The sequence below is a fragment of the Monodelphis domestica genome, chromosome X (genome assembly GCF_027887165.1).
Source record: "Monodelphis domestica isolate mMonDom1 chromosome X, mMonDom1.pri, whole genome shotgun sequence".
Taxonomy (NCBI): domain Eukaryota; kingdom Metazoa; phylum Chordata; class Mammalia; order Didelphimorphia; family Didelphidae; genus Monodelphis; species Monodelphis domestica.
Window position 1 is genome coordinate 82,986,887 of NC_077235.1, and position 18,006 is coordinate 83,004,892.

At 49.1% G+C, this 18,006-nt stretch overlaps 2 protein-coding genes across 6 annotated transcripts in view; both read left to right on the forward strand.

Moving 5' to 3' along the window:
* RBM41 (RNA binding motif protein 41) overlaps positions 1–3,244 on the forward strand; it is a 39,357-nt gene extending 36,113 nt beyond the window's left edge. The window contains exon 7 of the mRNA XM_007507012.3: positions 908–3,244. Within this exon, the coding sequence (XP_007507074.1) occupies positions 908–1,074 (167 nt within the window). The 3' untranslated portion in view covers positions 1,075–3,244. The remainder of the gene's footprint in view (positions 1–907) is intronic.
* A 1,825-nt stretch (positions 3,245–5,069) lies between these two features.
* Positions 5,070–18,006, forward strand: part of MORC4 (MORC family CW-type zinc finger 4) — a 43,917-nt gene continuing 30,980 nt past the window's right edge. For 2 of the 5 annotated variants that reach the window (XM_056808986.1, XM_007507020.3), the window contains exons 1-2: positions 5,070–5,359; positions 9,896–10,030. The gene's annotated coding sequence lies outside the window, so the exon portion shown is untranslated. Of the gene's footprint in view, positions 5,360–6,444; positions 6,588–9,895; positions 10,031–18,006 lie in introns of those variants that run through there. The other 3 variants (XM_056808987.1, XM_007507018.3, XM_056808988.1) reach the window with 3 other exon arrangements.

Below are 18,006 nucleotides of genomic sequence, written 5' to 3' on the forward strand. Positions count from 1 at the left end.
TAAACTCCTCAAGGGCAGGAACTATTTGTTTCTTTTCTCTGTATCCCCAGTGCCTAGCTTAATAAGTGCTTGACTGATTGATTGCTGTGTCTTCTGTTGTGCTTCTGTTTGGGGGGGGGGGTTGTCAGGAATTTATGAAAGTCCATGGTTCTAAAGTTGTGGTTAGTTGGAGAAGAAAGGAACCCTCAAATAGCAAGGTATCTATGGGTGGTGGGATGATGGAAGGTGGTTAAGAAGTGAGGTGTGTGGTGGAGATAGTTGAGGAAATTTCAAGCGTTCAAGGTCTCTGTTATGCCTTCTGAGCTTCTTTGATTGGAGGAACCCTTCTTTAGGAAATGCAGATGTACGTCAGACATGAGTTTTGGTTGTGTTGCATTTTCTTCAATAATTGATTTCTGTACAACATGAGTTCTATCCTCGATTTCTCCTATAGCGAACCTTCCCCATGTGTTTCTTCTTCTTTTGTGTGCCCAAATGCATCTGTGTGTGATCTCATCGATGTGGCTCTTCCCTCCAACAGTAGAGATTGCAACCCACCTATGACTACCTGTTCATGACTTCCCAGAAGTTCATCAAAGGAGATCCATCCATTGTGTGCTGGGAGCCTTCCTCAATTTCTCTTGACATTGCGAAGATGCTAATGAAGTTGAAGTAGACGGACTGTTCACTTTTCCTTTCACCACATGATGGCCCCATCTTTTCCTCTGGTGCCTTGCTTTGACTCCTTTTGTACTGACAGAAAAATTGGAGAGGACCTCAAGCTTCCAACATTGAGATTATTCCAAGTGACCATCCAGCCTTGAGGCCTGACATTTAACCCTAAAGTAAAAATCCCCTAATCCACTTCAGTTCAGGGAATCAAATTGTTGAGCCCTCGGTAAATTCATTTTAAATTTTTCTCTTTTAGATATGGAGATGGCCCAGCAGGCATTGCTGCTGGTGAATGGATACAACCTCTTGGGGAAAACACTGGTGATAGAGTTTGGCAAGAACAAAACGCAGATGCCGGGGCTTCAGTCAGCCTCTCCCATCCCGTGTGCAACAGATAGCATGACAGAACGCAATGGAAGCTAAAAGAGAAATGGACCAGGGTCCATATGTGTTCTCGCTTGTATTTGCAACTCACTTCTAGGGTCTGTATATAAAGAACCATCTCATAAGGGAGAGTGATTAGAAAGCACCTAAGACAGTCCTTTTCCAGTGTTCATTATAGGCAACTTTTGGAAACATTTCCCTCGATGAGAGACCTTATGGGATAGAGGAGATACTGAGAACAAAGTGGGTCCTCCCTCTCCCCTGTCCCTAGGGTAAGATAGAGTTGTTGTTTCCATTTGGTCTTCCATTTATTTCCTGCTACCTTACAGATGGTGACAAAGCTTCCCAGCCTGTCTCCTATTAGCCAAGGGTGGCAGGCTCAAGACATCCTCAAGCCATTCCTCTCACCCCAACCAGTCATCCAGGATGGCCAGAGAGCAGTTGGCTCGAGTGTATTCAATTTGTATATCTTGTCTCTCCAACTAAACCATATGCTCCGGGGTCCCCGTCGTCAGTTTCTTTGTATCCCCGCTTTGGTGTCTAGCACAGTGCCCTGTACATAGTAGATAGGTAATAAACCTTTGTGGATGATTTGACGGATTCCATAAGTCATCACAGGCCATTAGACCATCACCCTGGAAACCTTTTCTCTTTGGGGGCCTATACTTTTTGGGACACTGTCCCACAGGAGTTTCTTTCTCCCTCAACTTTCCCCAGTGGCTTGGCTTCCTCATAAGTATGCCCAACCCACTCTCAGGGGGTTGATGGAGGAGACCCAGGGCAGACTTAATATCCTGCTGTCCTTATTCCCAGACTAGAATAACTCCTCTTCCTGGGGCAGGCCTTCTTCCAGCCTGCATTCCGATAGGTTGCTTTCTTTCTTCAGAGTAAACCCTCATTTATGAAATATGCCACATCTTGTGGTCCCAGTCACATTGGATCCCTTATTCCCTTGGCCAGGGCAGGACTGTCTCTCCTCAAAGCAAGGCAGACTCCAAACGAGCCTTTGGGGAGGGGCAAGAATAGTGTTGGTGGCTCTGGCCAGTCCTGAGAGCTCTGGGAGAACAAGCCTTACATGGTTCTGCCCGTAGTCTCATTAGTTTATCGTGGGACCCTGAGATCCTACTTGCTCTGTCCTCTCCATAGAACATCTCTCTACCTTGATGAAGTAAGTCTTCATCCAGGACCAAACGATTTTCCCTCCCAATATTTCCTGCTCCCCCAAGATGACCCCAATCCAAGGATGTCTTCCTCTCTCAGTATCTTGGGAACAGCCAATCAGGAGCCAAAATACAAAGCCCCTGGGGAAGGCGGGAAAAGGGAATATGTGGCCAAGAGAATTTGGGAAGCAAAGACAGTTTTCACAAATGATGGGCACAGAGAAGACTCATCAAACCATGGCTATATGTAAACTATTTTGTGACGTAAGACACAACTGTACTGTGGCGTGGGCAGATAACCTGTCTGTGTTTTAGGCTTGGTACATTACGTGAATATGTGTCCATGAATATTTGTATATCTGTGGAGAGGTGTTAGTTGGGGGGGGTGTTATTTCATTTTTTCTATTCCCCAACCAGGATGCAAAGGCTCTTGCTCTCTTTTCTCCTGGAAGTCTCTGTAATTTCATGGGTGCTGTTCCATGTGCAGGGTACCCTTCGGGGGAGGGGTGCTTTCTAGTGTCTTCCCATTTTTCTTTTAAAGAGCAGCTCTTAGCTAGTTACTCCTCTCTTCCCTCTTCCACTGTCTCAGCAGCATCCTGTGTGTCACAGATATTAGAACATATTAGAGAAATAGGGCTATGTAGAGAAACCGTTTGCTTGAAACTTAGTTACAACTGAAATCTGGTTGAAGTGATCACTAGTCAGGCCTGACAATCAGAGAGGCCCCATCACAGCTGGCAGGAGATTGGTACCGTGGTGTTTGTTGGGCTTCTGTTCTCTGACAGGCTCCAGGAGCTCTGACCGAACAGCAGTTCACATGAAGAAGATCTTGGACAGATTAGTTCAGTGAGTGACCATCAACCTCTGCAGGGAGGTGCGGAATGAGGCATCCACTTGCAGACAAGGTCAAGACGTTGATTTGTTTTGCTTGACTGTACTTGTTCCAAGGGAAGGTTCTGTTGGGAGGGGGGCATGGGTGGGGGGGTAGTCATTGAGAAGTGACAGTGATGTTAAAAAATAGCTTCAATAAAGCATTTTAAAAAAGCAAAGGATTCTGATGTTTCAGTGAGCCCCCAAACTATGTGCTTGTGTGTGTATGGCACAGCCACCCCAAACGCTGCTACAGCCTCAGGCTCTGTAGGGAGGAAGGTGTGCAGTCCATCCTTTTGTTCTGTGCCCAGGAGAGCCTGCATCCAGAGTGTCCTGTCCAGCTTCAGGAAGGACAGCGGCAGGCAACCGAGGCTGAGAAGACTTGAGGCAGTGCCCTATGAGGCTCATCTGAAGAAAATCAGGGTGTCTCCCCTGGGGAAGAGAAGACTCAGGAGGGAGGGATCCAGTGGGTATGTGAGGCAGCAAAGAAGCAGATGTCTTTTCCTGGACCTCAGACAGCAGGGTTGGGACCCATAGATGCTTCTGTGGAAAAATAGATTTGGTTTAACGGGAAGAAAGTGGAGTGGATTAAAAGGAGCCCAGTTAACAACCATCACCTGAAACTCCTCCCGTGTTTATTCGCAAGGATGCCTGATAAGGATCCTGTGGTAGTGGCGGGAGAGCTGGCCTCCTCCTTTGGGGTGAATCTGGCCAAGTCACTTAAGTAGTCTGGGAAGCTGCTTCATCATTTGGTAACTGGATTTCCACTATAACCGGGCTCCTGGGTCTAGTTTATGCATTTCCAAGCCCGGCTCGTGCCTCCTAGCCTCTTTGATTCAGTTGCCAAGCAAGTGAGGCCTTTTCTGGTGCGGAAGTTGCCTATGCTAATGAAATCACTGGTCTAGTTTCTTCCCCGAAAACAAGGAAGTTCCTCCTAGTTCTCCAAAGAGGGAGCGAGCTGGTTGCAGAATAATGGAGTGACTAAATACCTCTCTCCTTACTGGAGGCCCGCGGGCAGGCGGGCAGGCGGGCAGGCGGGCAGGGGCCAGGCTAGCGCGACTCAGGAATGCTAGAGGATTCCGGCCTCAGGTAATGGTTGAACTAGGTGGCAGGTGGAGATCCCTTCCACGAATGGGGCCCAGAGTTTCTTTGGTGCCTTTCCAAAGATCGCGCAAGTTAGTTAGGAGCCTTGACTCTAGGACGTACGTGGGGGGTGGGGGTGGGGTTAGAAACCCTCTTCGAGGTGGTTCTTCTGACCTAGAAGCCTGGGGTTCTGGTCCCCATTTATATGGGGCTCATACTACTTACTACTACTGAAACAACCTGATGTAGCCAGCCCAGAGGGCTGCCACTATGGAGCCTGGGAGTTCGCGTAAACAAATGACCACATATGGGAGGAGTCTGGGTACTTGACTTGCTCTGCGTCGGCTCGCCTCGAAGTGGTAGGGGCCCTTCAGCGGAATCTGGCCGAAGTAGCGGTATGACCCAGATGAAGTCTCTACTTCGGCGAAGTGGCGGCTACCAACAAATGGGCGGGGGTGTTGATCGTCATGACCTCTAACCCCACGATGCCCCTCCTGAATGGGGTGGGGCTTAGGTTTGAACACTTTCCGTGGTAGTCTACGTTTCTAGGGGAGAAACTGAGGCTCTGGGAGCTAGAGAGGGGCGGGCGGAAGAATTTGCTCCAGTAACTAACTCTTACTCTGAGTTGGCTCCTCCCTTCCTTCCCTCTCCCTCCCTTCTTTCTTCCTTCCTTCTTTCCTTCCTCCCTCCCATCCTTCGGGGCCCTGCAGCACCAGGAACGCACACACACTCCGGGTGGCTGGAAGGCGGGACCGTGGGGCGGTGGGGCAGAGCTCCTCCTCCTCCTCCTCCTCCTGGTCACCGCCTTTCCCAGCTGGGAGCCAGAAGGAGGCCAGGCCCGAGAGGCCCCGCCCCCGGCCCCGCCCCCCGGCCTTGGCCTTGCCCCTGAGCGCGGTAGGGGGGCAGGGACGGGTTTCAGCGGGAGGGAGTAAGGGAAGGGAAGGAGAGAAAGAGAGAGGAGAGAGGGAGAGAGAGGGAGGAGGGAGAGAAGGGAGAGGCAGAGAGGGCGAGCGAGAGGGAACCAGAGGCGAGCCGGGCGGGCCGGCTGGCCGGCAGGGCGGGGTGGGAGGGCGGGCGGCAGGTGGGCTCGGGCCTCCGCCGGGCGGGCGGGCAGGCACAGGTGAGCCCCGGGGCCCTGCCCAGCACCGCCCTCGGGCCCACGTGGCCCCCTCCGGGGCCCTCGCCGAGCTACCAGGTGAGCGGTCGGCCAGGTAGGTGCGCCAGGGCGGGCAGCCTCAGGCCGGCCCATCGGGCGGGCGCTGGTGGGGGGGGGGGGCGGCTGGCGGGGGGTCGGGTGGGGGACCCGGGTCGGACCCGGCGGAGGCAGCGCGGCAGCCGCCTTCGGCCGTACTGGGCGCTTTGGCATAGGCCGGCCGCCGGGCCGCGGCGAGAAAAGCACATAACGGGCGGTCACAGAGCGGGGCCGGCGGCAGCCCAGCGGGGCGAATGTAAACTGAAGCCTAACGCGGGGGAGGGGGGAGGGAGGGAGGAGGGGGAGGGGAAGGAGAGGGAGAGGGGAGGGGGGAGGGGAAGGAGAGGGAGGGAGAGGGAGAGAGAGGGAGGGAGGGGAGAGGGGTGAGAGGGGGGGAGAGAGAGAGAGAGAGAGAGAGAGAGAGAGAGAGAGAGAGAGAGAGAGAGAGAGAGAGAGAGAGAGAGAGAGAGAGAGAGAGATGGGGGAGGGGCTGGGGAAGGGGAGGGGGCGGGGAGCGAAGCCTCGGAGGAGGAGAAGGAGGAGGAGGAGGAGGAGGAGGGGGAGGGGGCTGGAGCTGGGAGCTGGGAGCTGGGAGCAGGGAGCAGGGAGTAGGGAGTAGGGAGCAGGGAGCAAGGAAAGGGCTGGGAGCCCGGATCCCGGAGCGCTCCACTGTTTGAACAAGAGGCCTGGCCTACCCTGCCAGGTGAACCTGTGCAGCTCTCGTGCCTGGGGGCTGGGGTGGGGGAACGAGACTGCTGCAGCCCAGGGAGGCCCGGGACAGGGGAGCCCAGCGCAAGCGCGGCTGGGCAGAGGCCCCCCGCAGGCCCTCCCTGAGAATCTTCCCTTTAAGTCAATCAACCAACAGCGAGTGAGCTCCCACTAAAGGCAGGCCTGCCAGTCATTCAGTTCAGAATCCATTAGTAAGCACCCACCCAGGGCCAGGCTTAGGGGAGAAGTCCAGAGAGGGAACTAGAACAGCCCGGCCTGCCATCAAGAAGTTCCTCAGCATAGGCAGACCTCACTGATGAAGCACCTACTGTGTGTCAGGCCCTGTGCCCAGGGCTGGGGGTAGAAAGGCCAAATGAAGTGGGCCCTGCCTTCCAGGAACTACTAGCCCCCGCCCAGTGGGGCCCACCATCAGCAAACAAACAACTCTGCCCAAACAAGCTATTGGCAGGAGCCAGGAGAGCTAGTCAACATGGGAAGGCTCTAGAATTAAGGGGATCTGCAAAGGCTTCCTGTAGAAGGTAGGGTGTTTTATATGTGTGTGCATGCATGTATATACCTAAATGTGTGTATGCCTCCATCTGTTGTACAGGCGTACACATAGTATGTCTTCAGTGTGTTTTCATGCTAACACATATGTGTATGTGCACATATGTGTACATACAAATGTATATGCACCTACAGTATATGCATATGGGTATGTGAGTACAGCTGTCTACACATACATATCTTCATGTGTACTGCACACATGTATCTACACATGCAGTGCGCTTACATGCACGTACATTGCCCACACGTGTACAGACATGGTGCATATATGTCTGCATATATACACACAGAGATATATGTGCAATAAGCATATGCACATGTGTATAAGAATGTGGGTATGCGCCTTGATATATACACATATATTTATATACAAATGATAATCTTCATGTCAAAAACAAGATTAACACATGCAACATGTCAAATAAAGACAAGGTGATGGGGGGGGCAGAAGAGAGGCAGAAAGCCCTGGGGACATCAGGAAGGGCTTCTAGAACGGCAGTTCTCAAGATGTGGTAGAGGGAACCTAGTGGATCCCCTAGATGTCAAAACTGTTTTCATAATTCTATTAAGACATTTACATTTCTAATATGGTAAACATTGGTGGTCATAACCCACGCAAACAAAAGCTCTTTGGGGGGATCCTTGGTCATTTTAAAGAGCTTTGTAAAAGGGTCCTGAATCCAAAAAGTTTGAGAAGCACTGATCTAGAAGGTGGCCCTGGAGCTGGGAATTAAAGGGAGCTAGGGATGGAGTCTCAGAGGCGGAAATAAGGAGAGAATGCTCTCCAGTCAAAGGAAACAGCCTGAGCAATGGCATACCAAAAATAGGAGATTAAATGGCATTTAAGACACCATCTTGGACAAGCTGTAGTGTATATGAAGGGAGTAATATAGTAGTTCACAAACCCCTTGGGGCTCAAAATGATGATCCAAGGGCTAAATATTCTTTAATGGTCCCTTAAACAGTAAATAATTGCCTGACTATGTTACAAATAAATATATTTTGTATCTATACAGACACTCCACCCCAGGGATCCACAACACATTGTTTCATTGTTCAAATTGATTCAAAGAATGAAAAAAGTTGATAATTGCTCTAGTAAAGTATAACGGTAGAAAGGTAGACCAGAATCAGGTAGTAAAGGACTTTTACAAGCAGAGGATCTATCGTTGATCCTGGAGATAATAGAGAGCCACCAGAGTTTATTAAGCAGGGGAGTAACAGGTCAGACCTATGCTTTACCTCTATATAACCTACCTTCCTTCCTGCCTTCCTCCCTCCCTCCCTTTCTTCCTTTTTCCCTCCCTCCTTCTCTCTCTTGCAAAAACTCTTCCATCTTAGAATCCATACTATGTATTGGTTCCGAGGCAGAAGAATGATAAATACTAGGCAGTGGGCATTAAGAGAAAACTTGTTCAGGGTCACCTAGCTAGGAAGTGTCTGTGGCCTGGATCTCAATCCACTGAGCCATCTGCTCCTCCTACATAACTTTGCAATGTAGCAACATAGGCATGCTATATAGTATAATAGCAGGCCCCGAAGATACATAGAGGTCTAAATGTTCCTTTTCTCAAGCAACCTACAATCTGATTGGTGCAGGTAAAGGGTCCCCAAATTGTGTGTGTCCATTTGGAATGTATTTTCATACCTTAGTGGGGTCCAGTGGTCTGAGAGTTCTTCTTGTGGCAACCTGCCCTGGAAGTTGTATGGCACTCCTGGACGCCCCCTCCTTGTTTTTGGAATAGATGACCTCACTTCTCCGACTAATAAAAGGACCAGACCTAAAAAGAGATATGCTCCCTCTCTCTAAGCAGGGTTGCTGTCTTTCTTAGGGTCAGGAGAGGCAATTAACTGGCTTTGACTTAAAAGGAATGAATCTCAAACCTCCTTCTGTCCCACCTCCTAATAGAGATGATGATATTCATATAGATTTTATTTAAGCTGAAGAAATGATCATTTTCAGGTTGAAAACAATATATGTCCAAGGTAAAGTAGACAACATGGAACCACTTAGAGCAAAAATTGTTTCATCTTTTCTCCCTGGCATCCTTTTCCTGAAGGTGCACCAGTGAAATGGTTGAGTCAGGCATAAGCAGGGGAGAAAAAACCAGAGATTCAGACTATTGGAAAATTCCCACCTCCACCCCCAGTATACATTTTTCAGGAACAGACCTGGTGACTGACTAGACAAAAGGAAACGCAGAACTGGGTTTCATAGTTGCCAATCCAGCAAGTCTCCTTAGGTTCCATGGGCTGCCACCACCACCCCTTGTCCCTCTCCACGTCTGTCCTTCAAGCAGTTCATTTCTCAGCTCTACATGGGATGGTGAATGATAACCACCACCTAGTTAAGGCAAAGAATAATGGAGGGCTGGCAAAACACAAGATGATGAAGAGGGTGAAGAGACCCACAATGGAGAGCCTGTCTTGGTTGAGTTGATGTCAAGTAGTGAGTGTCAGAAAAGAAATCTATGCAAAGAGCAAGTGAGAAGACTGAAGTAAAGGACTAAGCAAAGTCAGAGCGAAGAGAGAAATAGAGGAAATCAAGGACAAACAGATGGGAGCCTCGAGATAAGAGCTGGACTTGATTCCTTGCTCTTAGGACCTTCTTTGATCTTTGTGCCCCTTTGTAAACCTCTTCATACCTTCTATTCATACTAAAGGAAAGAGCATCTAGTTTCCCATGTGTTTGCAATAAGAGATTGATTGCTCTCCATGGGATAATATAGTTATTACCAGTTATTCCCTCTGCCGCCCCCCCCCCCCCCCCAGGAAGTACACATACCTTGGGTTGGGAATCCCTTGTCTTGGAAGAAGGAACAAATTCTGAACAGCTGAGGGGAATAAATAGCCTGTCAAGAAACATTGGGGCAGCTAGGTTGCTCAGTGGATAGAATGCCAGGCTTGAAGATGGAGGGGCCTCAGAGACATTCTAGCTGTGTGACCCCGTGCAAGTTACTTAGCCCCAAATACCTAGCTAGCCCTTACCCCTTTTCTGCCTTGGAATCGATATTTAGTGTCAATTTTTTTTATTCAAAGATATTTTATTTCTTAGTGTCAATCTAAGACAGAAGGTAAGGGTTTTAAAAATAAACATTTATTAAGTGCCTACTGTGTGCTAGATACTGCTAAACACTGGTTCAGATATCTCTTTCCTCAGGAACCCCTGTATCCCTCGGGCTCCCAGTGATTTGTGTCAATGCCAGGAAGCAATCTGAACAAGTGCTTAAAGGGACAGCTGAGACTGGCATCTCGTCTCAGAGTTTTCCTTCTTTTGCAGACAATGCCACAGGTGCCAAGGGATCGGCCCACACGCTCTACCTAGAAGTCAAGAAGGTTGAGAATGAACTTGGACCTTTCCTCATAATGGTGGTGGAATGACTCCTTGGGACCTGGCCCTGGACCGAATGCTCAGGTAACCAGACGTCTCTTTTCTATGTCATATATTTTGCATATTTAAGGGTCCTAGTGGGAGCTTTAACTTTCCACCCTTTGGCTGGGCTTGGTATTCATTTCCAAAGGTCCCATTTGACCCCAGCAACACTCATCTGGATCCAAAAGGCACTTTGTGAGTCCCTGCGGGATAGGGATAAAGCATTCTCTTTCTGAGAGATAAACCACCTGTGCTGAGACAAAAGCAAAACAGTTTTTCCCTCAGGGAGCTCCCATTCTATAGGTGGAAGCTGATCTGTGCATATGTGGGTGGATACACACCCACATACACAGGCCTCCCAGGTTAGAGCATCCCAGCTCTAGAGCTGGAAAGGCCATCTAAGGCTCCATTCCACAAAGGAGGCAACAGGCCCAGAGAAATGAAATGACTCATCCAAAGTGCTGTAGAGCTGTGATTGGAGCCTAGTCCCTCTGTACCCCAGAGGCTATGCTGAAATTTGCAGTTTGGTTCTTGCCGGTTAGACGAGAGGGGAACCGAGGAGCCAGCCTCAGAGGCTCCTGGCATCCCAGATGGAAAACTCCTGTTTTACAGAGGAAGAAAAACTGAGGCCCAGAGAGCCCTCAGAGATTCTATCTAGTTGAGGGATGAGATAAGCACAAAAAAACTGGGTCAAGGGTACAGATGAGGGGAAGGCTTGGCCTCAGTCAGGAGAAGACTGTTCCAGCCTCTCTGACAAAGAAGTATTCCAAGATTTTCAGAGTGCTTTCTCAATATCAAACTATTCTTTCTGGCTTCCCTCTAGAATAGCTAAAGGGGAGGTACTATGCTTACTTTAAAAACAATGACTGAGAAACCGAGGTACAAAAATGAAATGATTCCCCAAAACCGAGGCATTTTTGGAGATGACAGAAGAAATCTGTGTCCTATCCGTGTTGCTTTTATTAAGCATCATAGATTGAGCTGGAAGGGCCCTTAATGGCCCACCCCCTCATTTTTCAAAGGAGGAAACTGAGGCCCATGGAGAGGAAAGGACTGGTCCAAGATGATTCATAGGACCCTCTATCTAGATTTGAAAGGACCCTCAGAGGCCATCTAGCCCAATCTTCTTGCTTTACAGACTGAGACCTAGGGAAGGGAAGGGACTTGTCTATGGTCTCACAGTTAGAGATGGGATTTGAACCTAGGCCTTCTGACTCCAGAGCTATATCAGAATTATCCTTATACTTAGAAACACTGAAACTCAATCACTAATAGATTATTTTTTTAAAATCCTTACTTCCTGTCTTAGAATCTGTCTTGTGTATTGGTTCTTAGGCAGAATAGCAGTGAGGGCTAGGCAGTGGGAGGTTAAGTGACTTGCCCAGGGTCACATAGCTAGGAAGTGTCTGAGATCACATTTGAACCCAGGACCTCCCTTGTTTAGGCCTGACTCTATCCACTGAGTGACCTAGCTACCCCCTAGAGTGGTATGGCTAGGCAATGGAGATTAAGTGACTTGCTCAGGGTCACACAGCTAGAGTGTCTGGGGCCAGATTTGAATCCCAAGATCTATTTCCCAACCTGGCCATCTAACTTCCCCACCAGTAAACTATTTAGAGCTCCTTGCTGCCAGGGTCACTAATGGTCAGTGCTGGACCTGTGCTCTGGGTGATCTGAGGCAACCAGATGTGGCCTCAGGTACTTCCTAGTGGGGTGGCCCTAGGCAAGGTGTTTTGCCTCTCAGCCTCTGTTTCCTCATCTGTAAAGTGAGGAGGATAATAGTACTTCCCTTACCTTTTGGGAGAAGTAAATGAGATAATATTATTAAAATGCTTTGCAAGCTTTAAAATGCTTCATAAACTTGTTACTATTATTACTATTGATCTGAATCCAAGTGAGGTGACAGTGGCTCATGTCCCTTATCACGTGGGGTCAAGGCCCGTGTGGAGTCACCTGTCCTCAGTGTTCCCCCAGCACATGTGTAATCTCAGTGCCCCCAAAGCCAAATTCAAGCCAAATCTCAGAGGCCTCACTCCAAAAATGTATTGCTTTTTTAGCACATTCTATACTAGTGAGCCCCGAGGTGGGGGGAGGCCTGTTCTTTAGCCAGGACAAGAAAATGTTCTCTGAGGCTCTCCCCACCCCAGGACAGGCCTATAGAAAGATGAGCAACCACCTTAGCACTGACCCCCTGGCCCCGAGGTTGGAATCGGGCATAGGCACTCAGACGCACTCCAAAGACTAGAATGGTGCCAACAGGAATGTCCTCATGGCGTCCTCAGTTCCCAAGAGACTTCTGGGAGCTTGATGCCTTTATTTGGGAACATGGGCCTCCCCTTTCCCTGTCTCAGCAAGACATCCCTAATGACAAAGAATAATGAAGCACCAGAAAAAAAGGGCAGTGGGACCAAACACCAGCTTCTGTCTGATGGTGTATGCCGTGTTCCACACCCATAGATCCCCGCTCTGCATGACCTTGTCTCTTCTCAAGGGCCAAGCTTGTTCAGTCACTCATTTGGCAAAGATCAACTCTGTGCCAGACACTACAGTAGGGCCAGGGATGCAGGGGACAAAAGTGAATCAGTCCTTAACCCAGAAGGAGCTTCTCTACATTCTATGGGGGGAGAGGGGTGGGGGGCAGCACCACGATTAGCCATAGATTTATTTCTTCTTTCATTTGTGTTGTCATACATATTGTGTGTATTCTCCTCGTAACTTTGAATTTGAAAATAAAAATCAAAATGCTCACTATAACTTTTAAATAAAAATTATCTCTTTCCCCCTCTTATCCTTCCTTTCCCCCCTTTGTCCCTTCTTTCTTCCCTTCTTACTCTTTCCTTTCTTCTTCCTCCCTTTCTCTTCCCCCCTCTTTCCTCCTCCCATTCTCCTTTCTTCTTCCCTCCTTCCCCCTCTCTTTTCCCCCTCCCTTTCTCCCCTTTCCCCTCTTCCTTCCTCCTCCTTCTTCCCTCCTTCTCTTTCCCCCTTCTTTCCATCCTTCTCTTCCTCCCTCTTCTCCTTTCCCCCTCTCTTTCTCGTCTTCCCCTTTTTCTCTCCTCATCTCCCTCTTCCCCTTTTCCTTCCTCCTTCTTCCCTCCTTCCCCTTCTCTTTTTCCTCTCTTTCCCCTTTTTTCCTCCTCCCTTCTCCTTCCCTCTCCTCCTTCTTTCCATCCCTCCCTTCTTCCCTCATTTTCCCCCTTCCCCATTCACCCTTCTTCTCTTCTTCCCCATTTCCTACTTCTTCCCCCATTTCCTTCCTTGCCCTCCTCCTCCTCCTCTTCCTCCTCCCTCTCCTCCCTCCCCCTCAATCAGGAGGCTTCAGCTACCCTGTTTCTCACAACAAACAAGTCCAGGCCCTGCCCTGCTCCTCTCAGATCCTCTGCTGTGCTAGATGCAATGGGCAGATATTCCTGGACCACCCGCCTCCCAAGCGGAAAAGCTGGGCCTACCACGAGGCTGCCTAAAGGCCATGTCTCTGGAGCTCGCAGAATCTAGGAAGACTTTTCCCCACCTCCAGCTGATGTTAGCTTGTCATGCCAAGGGCACCCCTTGCTAAGTACCCTGCACGCCTGCTGTTGGCCGCTTTTTAAAACCACTTTAAATTCTGAACCTAAACACCAAAAAGGAGCATTTCTATATGCCGGGCAGAACAGCGACAGAGGCCGCCCTGTGAAACTGCGATCTCCATTTCTTCTCGCTTGCTTTTTCCAAACAAAGGATGCAATAAATTCCACACAACACTTTCAAAACTGTCCTGCTTGTCTTTGCTTCCTTCTGAACTTCCTTCTGTCCTCTCTGTCAGTCACCAGGATCTCACGGCACTAACTCTGTGCTGGCTCCCATGCTGAGGATACCACGACCCTTGGGGAGCTCCCATCCTCATGGGGGAAACAGCTTGCAAATGGCTCACTCATTACAGCACAACTAGATAGACACAGTGCAAATGGGAGGTGGGTGGCAGGGCCAAGAAAGGCCTCCTGCACATATTGGGATTTGGGCTGAGCTTTCAAGGTCGGCCAAGGCAAGGAAGGAGTGCAAGACAATTTGCCCAGAGCCACTTGTTCTAGAAGAGCCAGGAGGCTAGTCTCACTGGATCAGAGTATATGGGAGGGAGTAAGGTGGGAGAATGCTGGAAGGATAGGAGGGAGACAGGGTGGGAAGAGATTGAAATGACCAAGAGGAGACTTTCTATTTGATCCTGTAGGTAATAGGGAGTATATACAGTAGGAAGGGCAACATGGCCAGATTTGCCCCTTAGGGATCTCACTTTGGCAGTTAAGTAGAGGAAGAATTGGAATGGGGTGGTATGGAAGAGATTTGAGACAGGGACAGCAATCTGAAGGGCATTGTAGTAGTTTAGGCATGAGGGTCTTTACCACTGTGGTGGCAGGACCAGGGAGCAGAGGGGACGTATTCAAGAGGTGCTGGGAAGTTAGAAAAGACAACACATGGCCACAGATTGGATATGGGGGGTGAGAGAGTGAGGTGGTGAGGCTGGAGTCACTGGGAGGGTAGGGTTGCTTCAGATAGTGATAGGGAAAGTCAGAAGAGGGGAGGGTGGGAAGATGATGGGCGCTGTTTTAGACACATTGAGTTTAAGATGCCAATACGACCGCCATTTTGAAGTGCCCAAAAGGTAATTAGCAATGCAAGATTGGAGTTCAGCAGAGAGGTTAGGACTGGCTAGAGTTACCTAAAAATAACTAGTGAACTCTTGGGAGCTTATGACATCACTAAAGGAGATGGTTTAAAGGGAGAAGAGGACCCAGGCCAGAGTCTTTGAGGCCCCCTGCCTTCAGTGGGTGAGACCTAGGCAAAGATACAGCTATGGAGACTTGAGAGGCATTTTCCCCAACATTTCAGTGACTGCTTTTTGCTCAACATCATTACTGCTAACTCTTCCCGCTTCTCCACACCCATTAAAAATTGAGAGAGAAAGAAGGGGGGGGGGGACACCCTTTAGCCAATAAACATAGCCTAACAAAACAAATCCACCCATTGGCTAGGTCCAGAAATATACCGTGGCACCTCGTGTCCATCAAGTCTATGTCAGGAGGCTGTTGAAATGTTCTCAGGAGACGTGGCTGATGGCTGGGTGCATCAGAGTTTGTAGGCCTTTCAAAGCTGTCTGTTACTATATCACTGGGTTCAGATAAGTTGTTCTGTCCACTTCTCTGCAAGGTCACACTCTCCAGATGCTTTCCCAGAGAGTGTCTTTCATAATTTCTAATGGAGCAGTGTTAATCCGTTATGTTCATATACCAGGCTTTGCTTTCAAACAGGGCACCTAAGCCTGCTTGCTGTTGCTCTGGGTCCCCAGGTTTTCTACACTGACCTCCACCTTCCAAGGCTGGCCATCCTGGATTATTGAGCTTCAGAGCATTGACTCTTGGGGGCCCTTCGTGGCACCTGAGGACAAGATGCTGGGGACCTCAGAACTCCTGGCCTTAGGGTGCTATGACTCACTGGTCACTGCCAATCCCTGGGATTTCCCAAGGCCTCACACTGGGCTTTTTTTAAAACCTCCCTGGAGTTTTCTTGTGGAAGCCATCTGCTCTTGCTGCTTCCAGGCAGAGCCATGCAGGCCCCACATATCTCCTGCCCATTGCTGGTCATGCTGGGAAGCTGGAGGCTTGTTTGCCAGGCCTCTACTGCTTCCTCTGGTAGCCCCCCTTTCGGTCATCTTGGAGCTTCTCACTTGCGTTTTGTGTACCTGTGTCTTCTTAACTCATCGTTTTGGGCATCGCTATTGGTTTTTGACGCCATCCATCACCATCTTCTCCTGGATGCTCTCTTCTCTTTGATTTTTCATGACCCTGCTCTCTCCCGGTTCACCTCCGACTGTCCCTCCTCTGTCTCCCTTGCTGGATCTTCCTCCAATCATGCCCACTAACTGGTTGTCCCACAGGGCTCTATCTAGGAACCTCTTCTCTCTCTCTGTTACTTCTCATGGTCCTCTCATCAGCTCCCATGAATTCAATTATCTCTATGCCTATTCTTCTCAGATGGACTTGGCTAGCCCTAACCTCTCTCTGGCCTCCAATCTTGCATCTCCAACCACTTCACAACCCAAATGTCTGGCAGATATCTTAAACTCAGCATGCCCCAAACTGAAGTTGATATCTTTCCCTCTAAACCCTCCCCCCTTCCAAACTTCCCTATTACTCTTCCATTTCCCATAGCCGAGGTGTCGTTCTCAACCCCTTACTCTCTCTCACCCCCATATCTAGTCTGTTGCCAAATCCTGTCAATTATATCTTCATAACATCTCTTGAATGGATCCCCCTCTCTCCTCTAACACTGCCACCACTCTGGTGTAGACCCTCACCACCTCACTCCTGAACTATTACAGTGGCTTGCTGATTGGTCAGTCTGCCTTAAATGTCTCTGCTTGAGTCCATTCTCCACTCAGCCATTAGCATGATCTTAAGTGTAGATCTGGCCATGTCAACTTTCCAGACCCCCAGCATGGATTCCCTTATACCTCCGTGGCTCCCTGTTGCCTCCAGGATCCAATATAAAACGCTCTGTTTGGCATTCAAAGCCCTTCCTGACCCAGCCCTTTCCTGCCTCTCCAGTCTCCTTCCACCTGACTCTTCTGTCCATTGACATTGGCCTCCTGGCTCTTTCTTCCACGTGATATCTGGATGTTTTCTCTGGCTGTCCCCATGCCTAGAATCTCTTCCTTCCTCATTCCTGCCTCCTGGCTTCCCTTGCCTCTTCCAAGCCCCAGCCAAAATCTTCCCTTCTACAAGAAGTCATTTCTATCCCCTCTTAATTCCAATGCCTTCCCTCTGTTGATGATCTTCAGTCAATTCTGTCTCTAGTTTGTTTGTACATATTCTTTCTAGGTTGTCTCCCCCATTAGATTGGGAACTCCTTGAGGGCAGGGCCTGTCTTTTGCCTTTCTTGGTATCCACAGCACTTAGCCCAGTGCCTGGTACATAGGAGCTTAATGTCCATTGACTGCTTGAGTTCTAGAGTAGAAGTCACTTACTGTAGTTTCTGATTGGATTTCTTGATCATTTTTTAGTCTTGTGTGAACCTCAGATTTTTGTGTAGCCGGCATATAGGAGCTGAGCAGTCTGCCTCTGTTCAGGCAGTCATCTTGGCTGGAAGCATGATTGACTACAAAGTCCCTGGGAAGAAAAGAAAGGCAGCCTGTCCACCCCTACCCCGCTGCCCCCTGCCATATGTAATAAGAGTGTATTGAGAGGCAGTGGGAAAAAGTATTCGGTTTGGAGTCAGAGGACCCAGTTCAGGTCCGCACTGGTTGCTTCTATGTCACTTCCCCTCCTGGGTCTCTCTTCTTTTTGATAAAATGAGGAGGTTGAACTAAATGGCTTCTGAGATTCTTTCAAGCTCTAGAACTAGGATCCTGTGTGTGACCTTGGGCAAGTGTCTGCCCTTCCTAGGGCCCTGTCAGCTCTAGGTCTCTAACAACATAAATAATTTCTTTGTTGTTCTCTTTGGCAAAGTCCTTGGCATCATTTCCTCTTTGAACCTCAGCATCCCATCCCTTTTCTGGAACATCTTTGCCAGTTGGTATCCCAAGTGTTCCCTGCCATAGGGTGAGAGTAAGAGGTAAGAGCAAGGCTAGCTGATGGACTGAGGGGAGAAAGGAGGAATCGTCTGGGCCTTCCTTTGCTACCACGGGGGCAATCAGAAGTATTGAAAACCAGTGGCGAAATTTTCTACAGATTGCCGGGATTTCCCCTCCCAACAAGGAGATTTGCCCTTTGTGGAAGTTGTTTCCTGAACGTTAAATGTGCTTCCCTTCCTGAAGAAGACCATTCTATCACTTTTCGTTTTTATTTCTTATTTCATTTTCAATTTTAATTTACCTTTTGATAGCACCTTTGTGGTCAAAAGCCTCCCCCCCCCCCGTAAGACGTCCCTTATAACAAAAGCATGAGAAAAGACGCGAGGAAAGGCAATTCTATAAAACTTAGCCCATATACCAACCCAGTCTGACAGTGTTATGCCATGTTCCACACCCGCAGCCCCCCACCTTTTGCGAA